Below are 17,663 nucleotides of genomic sequence, written 5' to 3' on the forward strand. Positions count from 1 at the left end.
AGTTCTAGAGACCATTCCTTCAACCTTCAACAGAATAAAATTTGAAAGTGACATCCATTTCTTCGTTTGACGTATTTAGATATAGTGAGCTAATTATCTAATTCATTTGAATCCTAAAGATGAAGGAAAACGATGTACTACCAGTTATTGAATCTCCCCATCTCAGTTCATGCTCAGACATTTATGTGATTCACAACTGTGCCTACATATGCAAACTTGCATTATTTTCAGAAATTAGAACCGCAATTAGCTGAAAGCTTCTCTCTCCATTGAGGAAAATACCTTCATTGTAAAACTCAATGTGGATTGGAAATCTGGTTTTGTTGCTAATCCGGCTGTTGACCAGGTTTTGGAAGCCGAAACGTGGGATTTATTCTTAGGTATGAAGATTTGTTTCACCCTGTCAATTGAACTTGAGTTACCTCATAGATAAACAAGACCTCAACGATAACGTTATTTTTCGGATAACCAGCGTTTGTAACACAATTGATGAACTACTACAAGTATTGAAACAGAAGTAAAAATGGAAGTCTTTGCTTATTGTTTCCATAAGTTAGACAGTAACAAAGAATGTCTTTCTCTCACCTTGTCTGATGTCTAATAGTTCCCGCCCAATTCTTTTGGTTGAATACAAAGAAATCTAAATAGAGCAATTTCTAAAAGTACACTGCTGCAGAGAATGAAGGGTTTTATTAATTTTCTCGCTTACGCTCTCCTTCTCTTGGGACTTAAAATGAAATCGTCGTCGTCGTCACTCTCTTTGATAACTCTCTTCATGGCTTTTACATCGCCATTCTTAGATGCCTGCAGTTGTGGCCTCTGTGAACTCTCAGGTTTACTTGGTGGTTTTGGTGTAGACTTAATAGGGGTTCCCAAACGGAGTTGCTTTTGCTTTCTCTGCTTCTTCTCGTATGCCTTTCTGGATCTTTCAGGGGACAAAAGGCCATGCTCCATCATCCTGCAAATGAGTTGAGCACAACCAACGTTTAGAAGAAATTCACATAGCACCTAATTCAGCAGCATATCCAAAATTCATGAGTCAATGCACACCAATCATAAACTAACTCCTATATGAGATGTTGCAAATCAACAAGAGAAACGAACCCCAGAACAGTTGCTAGGCTCTTATAAGTTCATCGGTTAGTTTTCAAATTTGTGTGGGCACTAGTGTAAATAAGAAGTTCATTAACCAACCCAACAAAATAAACAAACAACGAAAAGTAGAAACCTATGCAAACCCAAAAGTGATTTGTTTTTCAAGTTCAACAAATATAGTTGAGGATTAGAGGCCAAAGAGTATTGCACATTCAAGGGGGATTCCTCGTGTATTCAAAAACTTGAGAGCGTTTTTCATCAGAAACTCTGATACGCACATTGCACAGAAACGCTTGACCCACTAGCCATTCATTCACAGTGCTGCAAAAAGCAACGAAGACTAGAGAAAATGAATTCTATTGCAGGACTGCAAATGGGTTGGATCATGTTGAATTGCAACCTGAGCACATTCATCAGCAGCAACCAAATGCAAAACTGATCTTGGTTCACACTGTTTAAGATTGGTCAATTTTTAAATCTGCTAAAAATTACTATTGTTTTCCATGGTTCTATTTCTAACTGATCAAACGTGTTCCAAAGAAAAATTTAGAATGTAAGGCACTTTCAACAACTACCGATGTTAGATCAGATAAAGTTATATTACCAAAACCGAAACAATCCATAGACAAATTTGCGACAGTCATGCTGTTCTACCAAATTAACCAAGTGTTTCTAGACGAGAATCTAATTCCAATGTTATGATATAACGTGCAAGAGCTCATCAGTAAACCACAGTGTTTCTGGATTTAATTTCAAATGTCCATGGTTGTCAGTGTAGTGTCCATTCATTCTCATAAAGTTTCAAGAATAAACTGGCTGACTAAAGTTTCGAAAAAAGATTGTTCGGGTTAGCATTCAGTGCCGCAGTCAAATGAGGTATAAATTGAAACAAATACAGCTGGTCCTAAGTCCTAATTCATAAAGTTCATCAAATAAGAAAAAAGTGGGGTAAATTATCGAGAGATAGCCAACCTACCACAGTGCAGATCGGGGAAAAAAACAGGGCCTGTGCAAAATCATGAATTTTTATCTGTTTTGTTGATTCAATAAGAGAAAGATTTTTGTGCTGCTTAGCTAATAACTTCTGATTATGAAACCGAAGGGACATAGAAAGCTGCTTTACTATGACTTTTTCTCACTTCCTATAAAGTTTACACTCTTCACACTTCATTGAAAATTCATATTATCCATCCCAACTACACATAGAGTTGGAAGCCATCACCTATAGAAAAATATACTTGTTTTGGTAGTGAACATGCAGCTTACTGGTATGGTTGTTGTCCACATAACAATTATATGCAATTCTTCCAGATGAATATTGGCTTAGGCATATCCAAGACTGTGAAAAGGCACCATCATCGGACTAAACATGACCTGGATCCTAAAATTACGGAAGCAGTCAACTAAGGTTAAATTGGCTTTGAGGAATCACTATCATTTGAAGAACTTTTGAATGGAAGGGTGCCTCGCAGATATAAAGTTACTTCCCAGAATATCAACCTTGCAGTGAAATCGAATTTAACTAGTTTGTACATTCCCCATATGATCAAATAGAAGGATAAAAGATTTATATACATAAGGAAAAGTTACCAGAATTCTGCCATTTCACTTGTTGGTATCTGTTTGGACAATGACTCGTAAAAGATCCTCAAAGGTTCTCTCTGGAAATAGAAAGCAATAAAGAAACACAGGGATGAGTGGCTCTTTATCAATATAAACTAAAACAAGCATATAAATAAAAGTGATGGGAAAAGAAGAACCTCTTCTGGAGGATCAAACTTCTGGCCTGCCAAAGTGTATACTTTCTTCTCTCTCACTTTTGTCGTGGTTTTCTTTGTTATCGTCTTTGATACCGAATTCAATTTTGATTTTACCTGCACATTTGAACAACTAATACTGAATCCATCACACCCAACATGAAATCAATACAGTCAAGTCTGATACCATGAACCCTGGAACCCGTCAGAGAAACATAGGTTGCACCACAAATCAACCATGTCATTGTCAATTATCCAAGGGGTAGTGAATTTCACACACCCTGTTTCTCCTTTGCGCTCCTCCCTTTGCCTCTGCCTCTTGATTCTCCTTAGATTTATTCAATCCTAAAACCATAAACAAGGGGCAGAATGCAGAAGGAGAAAATAGGAGTGCGGAGATCACTTCGCCTATCCAAATAATCTAAGAAACCGAAATTAGAAATTCAGAATACACCAGAAACCCCAAACCAATATACCTAATGCATGGAAAACACATAAATCGATTCAGAACCCACAAATCCAATTCACCAAATTGAAAAACCAATCAAAAGAATATAACTTTAAGGTCAAAAATTAAGAACAGAACCACAAATTTCACTATGCCATTGTCAATCATCCAAATTAATTAGCAATTCCAAATTAGAACATCACCTAATCCATCAGAAACAGCTAAATCAATTCACAACCCCACAAACCCAATTCACCCAATTGAAAACCCAATCCAAAGAAGAAAACTTTAAGGTCAAAAAGTTCAAAAAATTCAATCAAATTTGACATGCGTTTTACCTCAGTTTTTGTAACAGTCTGCACAGATTTCTGCTTGGAATCAGCTGCCTGCTGCTTGCTTGAAGAGCTCTCAATCTTCTTCTTAGTGACAGAATATCCAATCTTTCCCTTTGAAGAACCATCCTGCAGGGTGCCGCCGCTCTTCACCTTGACAGAAGTAGCCATGTATTCCACCACCAATCTCTGTAAATTAATTTAATCTAATGTCTTGCTGTTTGGTTTTGATCGGATGATAAGAGACTTTATCTGCTTTTTGTTTCCACCTACCTTTTTCATTGAAAATTGATCAACGTAATAAACTTTGAAAAATTCCAAAGATTTAATTTATTGACAAAACAGATAAATTAAAGGAAAACTAAATTAAAAATCATGAAAAAAATATGGATATTAGGATTTGGATATATCAGATTTGCAGGTTAATGTGTATTGTTCAACCGCTTTTTCCAGGTTTTGCTAACAGATGAAGAACGGCTTCTGTCTTCGTTTGTTTTTATTATTTTGATTGCTCATGTCAAAAAGACATTTTTGCCCTTGATAATTCGAAGGAAGCATCAAACAAAGGGTAAAGTGGTCATGCTGGATGTTTCCAACCGAGGCGAGAACTAATAGGGTGTGGCAATCGTCATTTTAAACAATTATCTGTAGACGTTGGATTAATCTGAGTGCGTTGTTCGTAAAGAATCATATGTTCGCACGGTCAGGATATAAATCTTAAGGAGTTAGAGGCTCGAGGCGTGCACTAACTTTGACGTGAACAATGGTCGGGCCACGTGCTGGAATCATAACTGAGCTTGCTCTGTAACTTTTAACGGTTGATTTGGGATTGTTCTAAACTCTAGAGAGATCAAACTAAATGAAGCTGAATTAATTTCATAATTAAATTATCACTCAATATTACAGTCTAATGGTATTCTTCTTCGCTTAGAAGTGAGATGGTCTTAGGTTCGAATCTTATAAATGACGAATTCGATACCAAATTAGGATGTTCATTGTATGGTTTAACCAAACTCCTCCTTTACTAATGTAAAATATCGATGTACTAAAAAAAAAATTCTTAATTAAATTGATTAACTTAAAACATGTTATTGTCACCTTGAAAACTCATCTACACTTAAATTTATAAACGTAAGAAAAAGTTTGTATAAGAAGGTGTGCAGGATGACAATTTTTAAACGTAAACTTTCGAAATTACCGAGTAAGATACAGTCCTCTTAAGTCCAAACATGCACATATTTGTTCATAACCAACATTTGTTTCCATAACTGTACGGATTTGTTTCTAGGATGTTTAACCCAAAACAAGCTTAAGCAGTATTCAATTGAAATTTTAAAGAGTTTTAACATTAGTTTAAAAATATAAAGAATTTTAAGAAAATTCGTCAAACTCTATCGTTATGTTTGGATGAAGAAATTTAAGATTACTAAAGAATTATAAAATAATTGAAATGATGGAATTGTTATTTTATAGAATTTGTAAATATACTTATTTGGTTTTAACTTTAAAGAACAATGAAATTTAAATACGAAATTTAAAGCGGATAAAATTAATATATAAATGAGAGTTAGTAGTTAGGAAATATGCTAGTAATGGTGGTGGAGACGACAGTGATGATGGTGGTGGCGGCACGTATGGATAGACAACAATATCTAGTGCTGGCGGTAGTCGTGATGGTGATGATGATAGGAAATGTGTTAGTAGTGGTGGCGGAGACAACAGTGATGATGGTTGATGATGGTGTTGGCAGGTACAGTAAAGACAACAATATGTGGCGGTGGCAACAGTCATGATGGTGAAGATGATGGTGGGTGGTGGTGGCCGTGGTGATATATGGTCGGTATATATGCACAATGACAAGAAGAGTGGGAAAAAGAGGGAACAAAAATCTTTTCTCTGCCTTTGCTTACACAATATATTTATACTTTAATAACAGTTCATGAAACCAAAAATTTCTGAAATTTCAAATGCAACCTGCCACTTCACTTCCTTGTTATTTCACCTTTTTTCCAAGAGGGTCCATTACTCCAACACCAAAATTGAATAATAAATTAAAAATTAAAAAAATTAAATGAAAATACAGAATTTACATGACTATAATGTTACTGTATCAATTGGGTTTTATCTGATGGAGTCTGTTGTACCAAATGTTGTGCAGTATCATATGAAAAATATCATACTTCTCAGGCTTAGCATGCCACAGAAAATGCTGTTGCACCTTTTTCACCCTCGTTTGCATCTGTAGATATTTCTTCTTCGGGATCGAAAGGAGTATGTTCTTCAAATTTGGGATATCCTTTTCCAACACGAAAACAGCAAACGACTCCCACTTCAGTACTTCGAAAAATGGAGGCACAAAATTGTCTGATATGATCACCGGAACACACTCGTAGAAAATGGCCTCTACCACTCGGGGGCTGTTCACTTCGTAACCTTTTGCGCAAATACAGTACTTGCTGCTCTGCATACGACGGATGTAGTTCTTATTTCCCTTTCCTTTAGGCAATCGACCGAAGATCTGCATGTCAGGATCTTTGTTTTCCCAATGCTGTAACAGGATTGGCCTAACATAGCCATGCATGTTTCCAGCAAAGAAAGCGAGTATTGGCCTCTTGGAAGGATGATTGCCTCCGAGATCTCTGAGAGGCTTCTTATCATTCTTGATGTATGTTTCGGGAAGAGACACGTCCTTGCCAAATACAAAACCTTCTTTGACATCAGCATTGCAGAGGGCTCTTATGCACATAGCCATAATTTCCTTTGTTTCTGTTGGGGCCTGAAGAAATAGCTTTTATTAGAAAATATACTGATATAACGTACTCAAAACTATCTGCAGTTTGAAATTGAATGCTACTTAGAGATAAATTAAAAATAGATACCCTTACAAAAATCGCAAACCAAACCGTACAGGAAGCATGAAAAGCATACCCAGTCATGACAAGCAACAAGAAAATGATCGGCTCCTCCAGTTCTGTTCCAGAAAGGATACTTCCCAGCAATCATGTCCACATAGTCCTTCAAATATTGTACAAGATTTTTATGACTGTGTGAATTGGCCACGTATAACCTTTCCTCTAACATTCGAGAGCTAAAAGGCAAGTAATATAGGTGGGCTTCCAGTGGGTTTTTAGTGACAAATCTCTTGTCAGCTTCCATCAGCTTCATGAACCATCCCTCGGAAGCATATATTCCCCTGAGAAATGGCGAGTGTAATATGGGTCTTTGTCCTTCCCTGTATACGTATACTTTAAGAGTGTTCTCCATTAATTCATAGCTCCTGCAAATTAGATGAGAATTCACTTGAGAGGAATAATTAATTGAATAGTCGCAAACGCAACTTATAAAATTTGTAGAAAAACTATAATGATTTTAAATGAAAAAAGTAACGACTAACATTGCAAGATAATGGATACGCCAAAACTTTCATTTGATCCTATCCAATAAGTTACCAGCTTATGACAGATACCATCAAACGCTTTTCAGTAAGAACATTTTTGTGGACACAAGCCTGTCTTGTTCACAATAACTTCTAAACGAGACTGTACTGTAAGAATTCATACATACAACGGTTTCATTGACTTACCTTTTAAACATGGAAAGATTCCTATATAGTGGAGCATAAAGAGTTTGATCACTCTTTATAAGGGGTGCATTTTCGATCTGTGATGCTGCAAATTGCAACTGTCGGTCAACCGGTGAAGACCATAGTGGTTTCTGACCAAAAACAAAAACACAAAAAAAACAGTGAAAAATAAGAACAAAGAGGTGAAGCATTTTAAGAAAAACTTAAATCAGATTCAAATAGCATAAATCTAATCTTTAAAGCGTACCACTGAATGGTACGGGGAATGACTCTTACGCAACAGCTTGTTCATATCAGATATTGAATATGCATCCAAGGCCGGACGCTCTGGCTCTTTGTTCACTTCGGGGACCCTAGTCATTGAAGAACTTTGTTCTGTTTGGTTGAGGTCACTATGCAATTGCTCAGACTTTTTGGGTTTCTGAGACAAGGTTGTCAAATCTTTCTGAACCAAAGTCACATTTGAGCCAACAGCTATAGGGGGTGCTCCAACGTTTGTTTCAATAATTGCTGGAGCTGTGATAGGTGATGAATTTATCATCGGGGATGCAGGTGAAGTGGTTGGAAAACCAGCAGTAGGATTTACTACTTCATCTGTAGTATTTCTTTCATTCCTAGTCCCGCCTTCTGAAAAAGTAGTCTCGGTAGTATTTTGCTTTTCAAAAGAGAATTGTTTACGCCGCTCTTGTGCAACGTCAGCCTCCAAGGGGTTGACAATTTTCACAATAAAAGTTCTATTTTGCTTTACAAAAGTATCAGATGGCTCCTCCTGATCTTCACCTGTATCCTCATCAATTTCTAAAGTTCTGTTTGAGCCCTCACTTCCTTCTAATACAAAACCCAACGTCCTACTATCGTTACCTATCTCGTGAGTTCCATATTTACTAGTGTAGTTCAAATCATTAGAAAGCGACATGTTACCAACCGCCTCAGAATCAGATGGTGAATCCCCAGCTTGGAAGCGACTTTTCCCCTCTACCGGAACCTTTGCAGTAGAGAGTATAGACGATGAGAAAGTACCATATGGAAATTCAAGATGCCAGACAACTAAAATCACAGCAAACAACATTCCCACAATCCACAGCAATCTCCTCGTTTTGGCTTGATACATAGACAAAAGCTCCCGACCCATTTTGAGAGACCGCTCTAGTAATTATTGGGCGACTTTCGACAAAATTGTCAAAAAACATAATCCACCCTGCACATTTCCCAGTTCCACAATCACAAACTGTAATTATTAAAGAGATAGCTATTTTCCTAATTGCTGAAAAAACTGAATGCTTTCTTCAATCAGTCCTCAAGGGCTCAAATGCAGTTAATATGATACCTTAAAAACAAACACATGCAACTAATTGTTGAAGAATTCCACATAAACCAATCAAGAAATTTAAGCTGCTCATCAACAATTAGACAGCAATCCTTGCAGTTCTTAATTTCCAAAACAATCAAATTAAATTCAAGAAATTTGAATTATCTATTACAGCTGACATCTTCCGATTTCCACCAAACAAACCACAAAGAACTCTTCAAATTTCTATAAAAAAATCCATTAAACTATGATAAACCCATTAAACTCTGATAATTTTGCAACTATTTAAATGTAAACAAATACAGAAATGGAGACAAAAACAGAAAAAAAAAAAATCAAGAATCAAACTTCAAAACTATAAGCACAGCTGATTGAGTGGAGAGAGAGAGAGAGAGAGAAGCAAAAATGAAGATTCCAAATTTGTTCGAAATTCTACAAACTGGGTTTGGCTTGCAACCAAGTTCCGGTTCTAACATTACATTCATAGCCTGGTTTACGTTTTCTTCCAATTCCCACACTTTCTCAGCAACCAAACAGTTATTTTCTCCCTAAAGGAAACAGAATAGCTTAATGGGTTCAAGGGAATACCTTTGCTTTCAGAGAAAAGCTGCAGAGCTTCTTCGCTCTCCTTCTGCAATGGCCTTACCGAGATGCGGGAAGCTGCGAGATTTTCATTGACTTGTCTTTCCAATTTGCCAAAGCTACACACTTTCTTGTCTTAAATATTTACAAAAACGGCACCTCCTAATTGCCTTGGTTGACAGGAAAATGAGAGATTAGACTGATTAATTAGTTTGCAATTCACACGAGTTTTAGCAGACGCCAGACGGCGACTATTCTGTGATTGATTGGTTGCTTGCGGCGTTGCATTGCTATCAGTCGGTAGAAGCTTCATCCTTTGGCAATTCCATAAAGTTTTATTTATGGCTTAAATATACATAACTACAAAATATAATAAATTTATTAAGTTTCTCTTGGCTCTCTTGGTAGTTAATAATTTTCTTTTTAATGCAACCTAATCTATGAAGGTGGATACTAAAAACTTAATTGGTTTTTTTTTTTTTTTCTTCCTCGTTTTGGCTTCAATTTCCATATAAAAATCTCACTCAACAAAATAAATTTGACTTTTTTTAATTTTTTGAAAAATCTAACAGTTAAAATATTCAAAATATTATGTACCTGGAGCACCATAAAATAAGTATTTAGATCAATATTGACTTCTTCCCAGTGTGATAATAATACACCTTGATTTTAAATACATTGAAATATTAATAAAGTAGATGAAAGTGATTGTAGATGGAGATATAAGATTTGTTTTTCTTTAAATAATGCAACGTGGGATTGTATATTTGCCGATTACTTGCATCTCATATTTTGTTTTGTAGAAACGATATTATCTACATTAAGAGAAAATGGAGTGGACTAAGCCTCACAATGGACTAGCAATAATGTAGTTCAAATTAATGTTTGACGAGAATCGAGCCTAAGACCTCTCACTTGCATCTCATATTTTGAATTTGATTTCTAGAAGAAATGAATAAATGAGATGATAAAATATGTGAACAAATTAATATTTTGTAAGATTTATTTATGTGAGTATAGAGAAAGAAAAAGGGGGAAAAAGAGAAAAGCAAAAGGGAACATAATGTCGCAGAGACTTTAATTTTCTTGAGGATGAAAAAAGGGGGATTTTTTAAGATAATAAATTTTTGTGTGTATTGGAAACATGCTTTAACATATCAAGTATCATATTAAGTATTTGAATACTTGAAAAAAAAATTATTTATATTATGACGTTTTAGTGTATCGAGCTGTATTTTTAGCACAGCAAAAATCCGTCTTTTGGGGGAGAATACTACGCATGAGTACGCATACGTAAATGCAGGGCCACATCATTTGGCAACTTATGCCATTCTGCATTATATAATTGTTGGCAGACCCAAACCGAAACGTCTAAAGGCATATTTTATTGCACATTAACTAAGTTTCTACTTAAATAATATTTGCATGTAGGTAAGCTTTCAATTTTTAAAATTCTTTTTTTTTTTTATTATGGTAGATGTTCTACATTAATTTGTATATAACGTCTGATGAATTTTTATTGAATTATAAATACCTGAATTTTGAGGGATTTTACTTAGCTTCCATAGAATCCATTTGGTTTTAATTGAATTTTACATGATTTTAATGAAGTTTGTGGGATTTTTATCATAGATTTAAATATAATTATGTGGATTGGCACGGATTTTTTAATGGCCAATTCATAATAAGCATTGCTATTACATTGTTTAAATGGTGATTATGATCATGACAAAATATTTGTATGAGGTGGTGAAAGGGCTAAGTGGTGGTGGTGGCAATGGTGATAGAGTGGTGACGGTGCTCATGGGAATGATAGTTCATGATAAGATGGTGGCGACGTGGTGGTGGAAGGATAGTCGTTGCATTATGGTGGGTTGGAGTATACTATCAAAAATGAAAAAAAAAATGAAATCTATCAAAATCTTAAGAGCGTGGTTAGATTTGATATGACAAAAAATTTACTAGATAAACACTCAAAGTCTATAAAATCCTTTAAAATTAATGAAATTTTAAATACATCAAGGTTTTTGTAGACTCACAAAAAGTCATAATTGAATATCACAAGATTTTCGTATAATTGATTGGATACGCTTTGATTTTAGAGTCAAACAAAATCCATCAAATTCTATATAATTTTATGATTAATACGTATTTAGTTATCACAAGACCTCAAAATAAAAAATGATGAATTTAGGAGAGCAGAACTTTCATTTTCCAACAACTAGACAAAGAGAAAATTCTTGGGTATTTTACCTAACAGAAAAGAAAAATATTCTTGGTTTGGTAGGGATGTTATAACTTTGATTTGGTCCCTACCATGCGGTGGGACCTGTGACCTGGGCTTGATTGGGCATTTGATTAAACCTTTTTTGGGCCATTTGATTCCGATCCTTTTCCATTATTTGGGGCATGTGATCCTTTGATGCCATCACCGCAGGGTTTACAAAGACCTTCACGTGCTATGTCACCACCATGACACGTGTAACGTGCACATGAAACATGCAACTGGACCGTTTCAGCCCTTCAGAGTTTCAGGTCAACTGGTAAATAGTAATTTGGGTCATTGGACTGCAGAATCACACTTCCCTATATGGTTTACTCTCCCGAAGACAGTTACTTGCATGAGAAGGATCGACGCCCAAATTTAACTATGATGTGATATTGGTATTACATGAAGTTTAATTGTAAGGAAAAATAATTAAAATGATTTGAAAATTTTGAGTTTGAATTATAAAGATAAAATAAGGAGTAAAGTAAATAGTACTAGGTTTGACTTTTTAGTGTAAAAATGTAGTTTTTCGTTAAAGTGAACAGTACCGCAGACTTTTCGTTAAAACTCCCTTAATTGTAAGCACAAAATCGACAATACGAAATTAAGCTATATAATAAAAAGATGGAGGTTTGAAGTTAGGAAAGTGTACGTTGGATATGAAGATCGTTTTACGACTTATAATTTAGTTGCAAGTGAAGTTATGACTAATTGGATCAACAATACTATTGATATTCTAAAAAATAATCTTGGAATCTTATTTCGTTAAAATATAGATGAATTAGAAGTATAAGATAACTTTTTGGAATGCTAATAATAATTTTCAACAAAAATTATGAAAAACAATGATAGAAAAAACGTAAGCATGTACACCATTCATCCTACTCAATTCGAGATCCCAATTATAACTTATGTCTATGAATATTTGTACTTTACTATAATCACATGTTTCCTTATGGTTTAATTATGAATCTTGACATTCATGCATTTACTAAGGCACGAGTATATATTTCAATTATTTTGTTTCCTAACACATGAAATCTTATTAAAAATTCGTAATCTAATACTTAAAAATAAAGAATTATATAAATTATATTCGTGATAGACTCATTCATTCTTTCATTTTCCTCTCATAAGTTTCTTGATTCCTAAGTAAATATGTCAACAATTGTATTGCGATGGAGATTCCCTCGTATAGAGAAGCAAATGGGTCTCGGACTCTGAGCTTGTCCTTGGCCGAGTTGGCTAAACAACACAAAAGGGGTACTCAAAGAAGGTGTATCAAATCCCTTCCTTCAGGCTCAAGTAAAAACAATGTAAAGAATATTAATAACCAGAATGTTACGAAGTGTGAGATAGAATACCAGAACCCACCCTTCATTTCATTCGGCCATCTAAACGTTGTCTGGGATGCATTGGTTGTGCTCATAACATTTCTGATACTTGATCTGGTCGGGGTCTTGGTTATATTTTTCTAGTGGACGGCTATCTTCACTGTTTAGAACGAGGCCGTGCTGCCCCTGCAGAAACGTCTGCAATTATCCGGATGCAGCTCGCAACCACGGCCTCCGATTGATTAATCGAAAGCTGGGTGATTTCACATCTACTGAGAGTAACCAGCGTAAAGTCTCTCTAGCTAGATCTCAGAGCCATACTTGATAATCATGGACACTTAATTTGTGGAAGGTTCTTGTAATATCTTGAAAAAGAGATCCCTCCACCAGATTTAGAACACCTTCAGATCGATGTAACACAGTAACTTTCCATGTAGCCCCCGATTTGTGATTTATAAAAAATAGCTGTTGAGAATAGCCTTCTCTTTTTCAAGATTTAGAATATATCCAGTAGAAACCTCTCAAGAAGTGAGTACGCTCGAGTGTACTCGAGTTTCCCTCAAGTAGTTTAATTTATAAAAATCTAAAAAAATAAGAGAAGATTATTTAGAAGTGCTTTTGAGTAGTGCTTTTGAGATACTCAAAAGCACTTCAAATATTTTTTTTGAAGAGGTACATTTTTATGAAAAATGTCGATGTGCTTCCCTAAAGCCCGAAAGTTTTGACTTGTCTACTTTTCAAAATGTCCCTGTTTGACTTGCTGAAGATTACATACGAGCTTCATTATCTTTGTAATTGTTGTGTAAAATAAGCCCGCCGTTGTCAGCCATTTGGCTTATTTCTCCAGCATATTCCAAAGCTTTTAACCACTAATCCAAACGCATTAGACAAGAAAATATGCTTTTAAGCTCAAACGAATCATCTTTTTTTTATTGGAAACTACGAATCTTCATATTTTGATTTGAACAATTAATTAATCCAATGCTAAGATATAGATTAATATCCAATAACCAATGCTACATATTTTTCTCTTTATACTTATCCATAGATTATTATGCTTTTGAAACTGATTAAGATTGTCGGTCGATTAAGCTGGTGTCGTATTTGACGAAATTGTCTAAAAATAATTTGTCGTATTTGACACCAGTCATTTTCTTTAGACAAATGAATAGATTAATGCTTAAATTTCTCTCTCATTTTTTCTTTTAAAAAATACTAGGGAGATAACATTCTTAAACTACAATGGTGACCATCTAACATGATAAATGATTTATACATATCACGTTAATTAATAAATTTATCTGATTGTATTAAATGTCTTGACATATACATGCCACTTGCCATGTCGGATGATTTAAAGATATGGTTTGTAAAAGGTGATCTCACTAAAATTATTCTTAGGAAAAATAGGTTCCCATCCCAAATTTTCATATTTTATTTTAGATCAAGGTCGTTCGACTTATTCCATGTCATCATTTTAGTATTTAAAAGATTACACGTCATCATAATTGAAATATCACCCCTTCCTTCATTTAAAGCAAAACAAACAATATGTGTAAGTATATAACAATGAAAATCCATTCGAACTCCTCCATTCTTATTCTTTCCTTATGCACATCCGGAATCTATAACACCCCAAACCCAATTTTCTCTATTCCTAGATTAATCCAATGTAATATATGTTGAGGGAATCTACCGTGATTAAAATACAAATTAGCTTGTGAGATTTGTGTGGCATATGCAAGGTAATGCAGGCATCGTTTTGTCAAGGAATTTGGTTGATGCAAACATGCAGATACTGTAGAGTAAGCGGGCTATGTGTGAACTGTAGCAGCAGCATGCCTACACCATTCTGCAGTCAACTTCTTTTCTTCTTTTTATTTTTTTCTTTTGCTTTTATTGTTATATATTAGTCTTGATTATCTAATGTATGGTTGGCTACACATATTTCATGGTACAATTTTAATCTACATGTTATTTCGTTCTAATAAATATATCTATTGCTACAATATGTTTTGGTTGGTTCAAATTCGTTTTACATATTTATATGGGTACAAAGTTTTTGGAGAATATTATGCAAAATGGTTTTTGGTTGCTGCATTTTATGTACCCACATATGCATGTCTATAAAACGATGTGGTATAATGTACATTCTTTTCCTTGATGAGTTTTTAAATGTACCCATGAGTTTCCTCTTTTATATATATATATATATATATATATATATAATTTTTTTTTAAAATTTTGGAATACAATGTTAGTTATAATTTTCTTGTAAATTCAGTGTGTACCTATATGATATTGATGTGTTATGGATGCATACATTTTTTGGGTCAAGTTCATGGGTACATTGCCTTTGTATGTCTGAAATTATGGGGTACATTATTTCCCTTCACACTACTCAATAAAATTCACAAAAATATGTGTAGTGTGCACGAATTTTTATTGTAGAATTTGTTTTTTGTTTTTTATTTTTAAGTCTCATAATCCGCGAGATGTATAAATATAGGATCCCATAAAATTTGAAATTCTTAATTTTTTTTAGATTTGATCGATTAGTTGAATCTCGTAATTATTAGGCTTTTGAATTACATAAATTTTTTTATTTAAATCCCTTAAATGTTGGACTTTTAATTTTTTAAGAGAGTTTTATTGAAAAGGGGTTAGACCAAGACTACTTTAATAAAAAAAAACCACCTAATAATAGTTTTTTTTTTAACCAAAAATTCCTCAAAATTAACCATAAGGACATAAGCCTCCAATTCTATGTGGGCTGGATTAAAAAAATCAACGGCATAATAAAGTAAAAAAACCATGGAAGAAACCGAAAATCCCAATTCTACATGGCACTAGAAAAAACCAAAAATCCCAATTCCTTGCACCCATTTCTCCATAAAACTAGAAGGATAAATAAATCTCTACCCGTTATAGATCACCAATTTGAAGTGTGAACATAAAAAAAAAACTACTAATCGTTTTGGAATCCGCAAATGAAACTCGTGGCGTGGTACAAATTTTGAAATGGTAGGAATAACTTGGAATGTAATTTTACGATAGTTTTAGAAATAGTCTACGTTATTTTGGTTCAATTTCAAAAATAGTGTGAGTTATTTTGTTGTATTTCTAAAAACAGAGTGTATTTAGTCCCTTCCAGAAATAATGTGTGTTATTTTGTTGTATTTCTAAGAATAGTGTTTATTTTGTTCCCTTCCAGAAATAGCGTGAGTTATTTTAGTTCAGTTTTAGAAATAGTGTGAGTTATTTTGGTTCAATTTCAGAAATAATGTGAGTTATTTTGTTCTAATTCCAGATATAGTATGAGTTATTTTGGTTTGGTTTCATAAATAGTGTGAGTTATGTTGATGTAGTTCCATAACTATTAGGTTATTTTGGTTCAGTTCCAGAAATAGTGCGGATTATTTTGTTGTAGTTTCAAATATAATGTGAGTTATTTTGCAAGAGTTCCAGAAATAGTGTGAGTCATATTGGTTTAATTTTAGAAATAGTGTGAGCTATTTTGCAGTTCAATTTCAGAAATAGTGTGGTTATTTTGTTATAGTTTCAGAAATAATGTTCATTTTGTTCCAATTCAGAAATAGTGTGAGTTATTTTGGTTCAGTTCCAAAAATAGTGTGGGTTATTTTGCTATAGTTTTAGAAATAATATGGGTTATTTTGCAATAGTTCCATAAATAGTGTGAGTGATTTTAGTTTAGTTTTGAGAAGTTCCATAAATAATACAGGATTACGTCCACCAAATCACAAACAAGAATATGTAATCACACTTTTGAACTAATGTTCAACAAATACTTTATAAATATTCAATTTTTTTATTTTGCAATAGTTCCATAAATAGTGTGAGTGATTTTAGTTTAGTTTTGAGAAGTTCCATAAATTATACGAGATTACGTCCACCAAATCACAAACAAGAATATATAATCACACTTTTGAACTAATGTTCAACAAATACTTTATAAATATTCAATTTTATTTATTTTTTATTTTTTTATTTTGTATTGGAGTAAAGACATGAGAACCCCATTTGAAATGGTGACTTCTCTCCGAGAACCCACTAAAGATGTCCCGATCTAAATTTATTATTGAGTAGGTTTGTGTTGGGCTTTTGCTTTTAGCCCCGTTTTTCAACCAAAAAAATGGTGACTTCTCTCCTGCTCTCTCTCTCAACCTCTATGTGCCAAAATCTAAGTAAAATGCTTAATTAAATGCTACACTTTATTCAGTTTGACAAGCTTCTAAATTCTACTACTAATTATACATTTTAAAATGAAAACTGCTAAACAGACTCGTCATCCAAGTAAGTCTCATGGAAGCCGTTATACACATCCTCTATCTTGATAATATAAGCAAAACAAATCCACCACAAAACAAATAAATAAAGATATAATAAAATAAGTGTAGTAATTATGCTTCCTTCACCTTCCAACCATCTTTTCCCTATTTTTTTTCACATCTATGGCTGCAAACCATATCACCCCCACACCGCATCACCATTAAAATCACCATGAACAACCAAAACTAAACCTCGGATCCCAAAACTTGAAATTAAACTGGCAGGAATCACATCTAGATGTAATTTTGAAAAGGTAGAACCCACCATGAAATCACACTTAGAATAATCCTAGTTTAATTGATATTCAAAAAAAATATGGGCGGGAAAAGATGGAGGGTTTGATTTGATTAATATTCAAAGTAGTCCTAGTTTAATTCATGGGTGCGATTCACCGCCGCACCACACAACCGCCTTATCGCATCATCATTCAAATCACTACTACACCCAAAACTTGGATCCCACCATTTTCTCATGCTTTGTCTTTGTCGTCTTCTCTTTGTCTTGGATTTGCCATCATCTCCCAAACCGAAGGCGGTCTAGTTTTCTTTGACAAGACTAAACTAACGGAAAACAAAACTAATAGAATAGAACCCAAAAAGGTCAG

The 17,663-nt window shown here is 34.2% G+C and overlaps 2 protein-coding genes across 2 annotated transcripts; both read right to left on the minus strand.

Moving 5' to 3' along the window:
* Positions 1 to 514: 514 nt before the first annotated feature.
* LOC103957097 lies at positions 515 to 4,109 on the minus strand. Its single transcript, XM_009369184.3, has 4 exons — positions 3,639 to 4,109; positions 2,856 to 2,969; positions 2,686 to 2,756; positions 515 to 958 (listed from the first exon to the last, which is right to left on the minus strand). The coding sequence occupies exons 1-4, from the start codon at positions 3,801 to 3,803 to the stop codon at positions 706 to 708; spliced, it is 603 nt and encodes a 200-aa protein (XP_009367459.2). The 5' UTR covers positions 3,804 to 4,109; the 3' UTR covers positions 515 to 705.
* A 1,484-nt stretch (positions 4,110 to 5,593) lies between these two features.
* LOC125468159 (probable glycosyltransferase At5g03795) lies at positions 5,594 to 9,486 on the minus strand. Its single transcript, XM_048581576.1, has 5 exons — positions 9,113 to 9,486; positions 7,463 to 8,413; positions 7,216 to 7,346; positions 6,561 to 6,909; positions 5,594 to 6,408 (listed from the first exon to the last, which is right to left on the minus strand). The coding sequence occupies exons 2-5, from the start codon at positions 8,345 to 8,347 to the stop codon at positions 5,743 to 5,745; spliced, it is 2,031 nt and encodes a 676-aa protein (XP_048437533.1). The 5' UTR covers positions 8,348 to 8,413; positions 9,113 to 9,486; the 3' UTR covers positions 5,594 to 5,742.
* Between the last annotated feature and the right edge of the window lie 8,177 nt (positions 9,487 to 17,663).

This window comes from the organism of the source record quoted next, unplaced genomic scaffold, assembly GCF_019419815.1.
Source record: "Pyrus x bretschneideri cultivar Hongxiangsu unplaced genomic scaffold, Pyrus_bretschneideri_v1 Contig1, whole genome shotgun sequence".
In the NCBI taxonomy this organism is placed as follows: domain Eukaryota; kingdom Viridiplantae; phylum Streptophyta; class Magnoliopsida; order Rosales; family Rosaceae; genus Pyrus; species Pyrus x bretschneideri.

Excerpts from the sequence above, each read along its gene's own strand:
- LOC103957097 (XM_009369184.3), bottom strand. The coding sequence starts at position 3,803 with ATGGCTACTTCTGTCAAGGTGAAGAGCGGCGGCACCCTGCAGGATGGT. Across the intron at positions 2,970-3,638 it reads AGACTGTTACAAAAACTGAG|GTAAAATCAAAATTGAATTC; the intron begins GTAAAACGCATG and ends TCAAATGTGCAG. Across the intron at positions 959-2,685 it reads AGTGAAATGGCAGAATTCTG|GATGATGGAGCATGGCCTTT; the intron begins GTAACTTTTCCT and ends ACTCATTTGCAG.
- LOC125468159 (XM_048581576.1), bottom strand. The coding sequence starts at position 8,347 with ATGGGTCGGGAGCTTTTGTCTATGTATCAAGCCAAAACGAGGAGATTG. Across the intron at positions 6,910-7,215 it reads AATCTTTCCATGTTTAAAAG|GAGCTATGAATTAATGGAGA; the intron begins GTAAGTCAATGA and ends TCTAATTTGCAG. Across the intron at positions 6,409-6,560 it reads TTGTTGCTTGTCATGACTGG|GCCCCAACAGAAACAAAGGA; the intron begins GTATGCTTTTCA and ends CTATTTCTTCAG.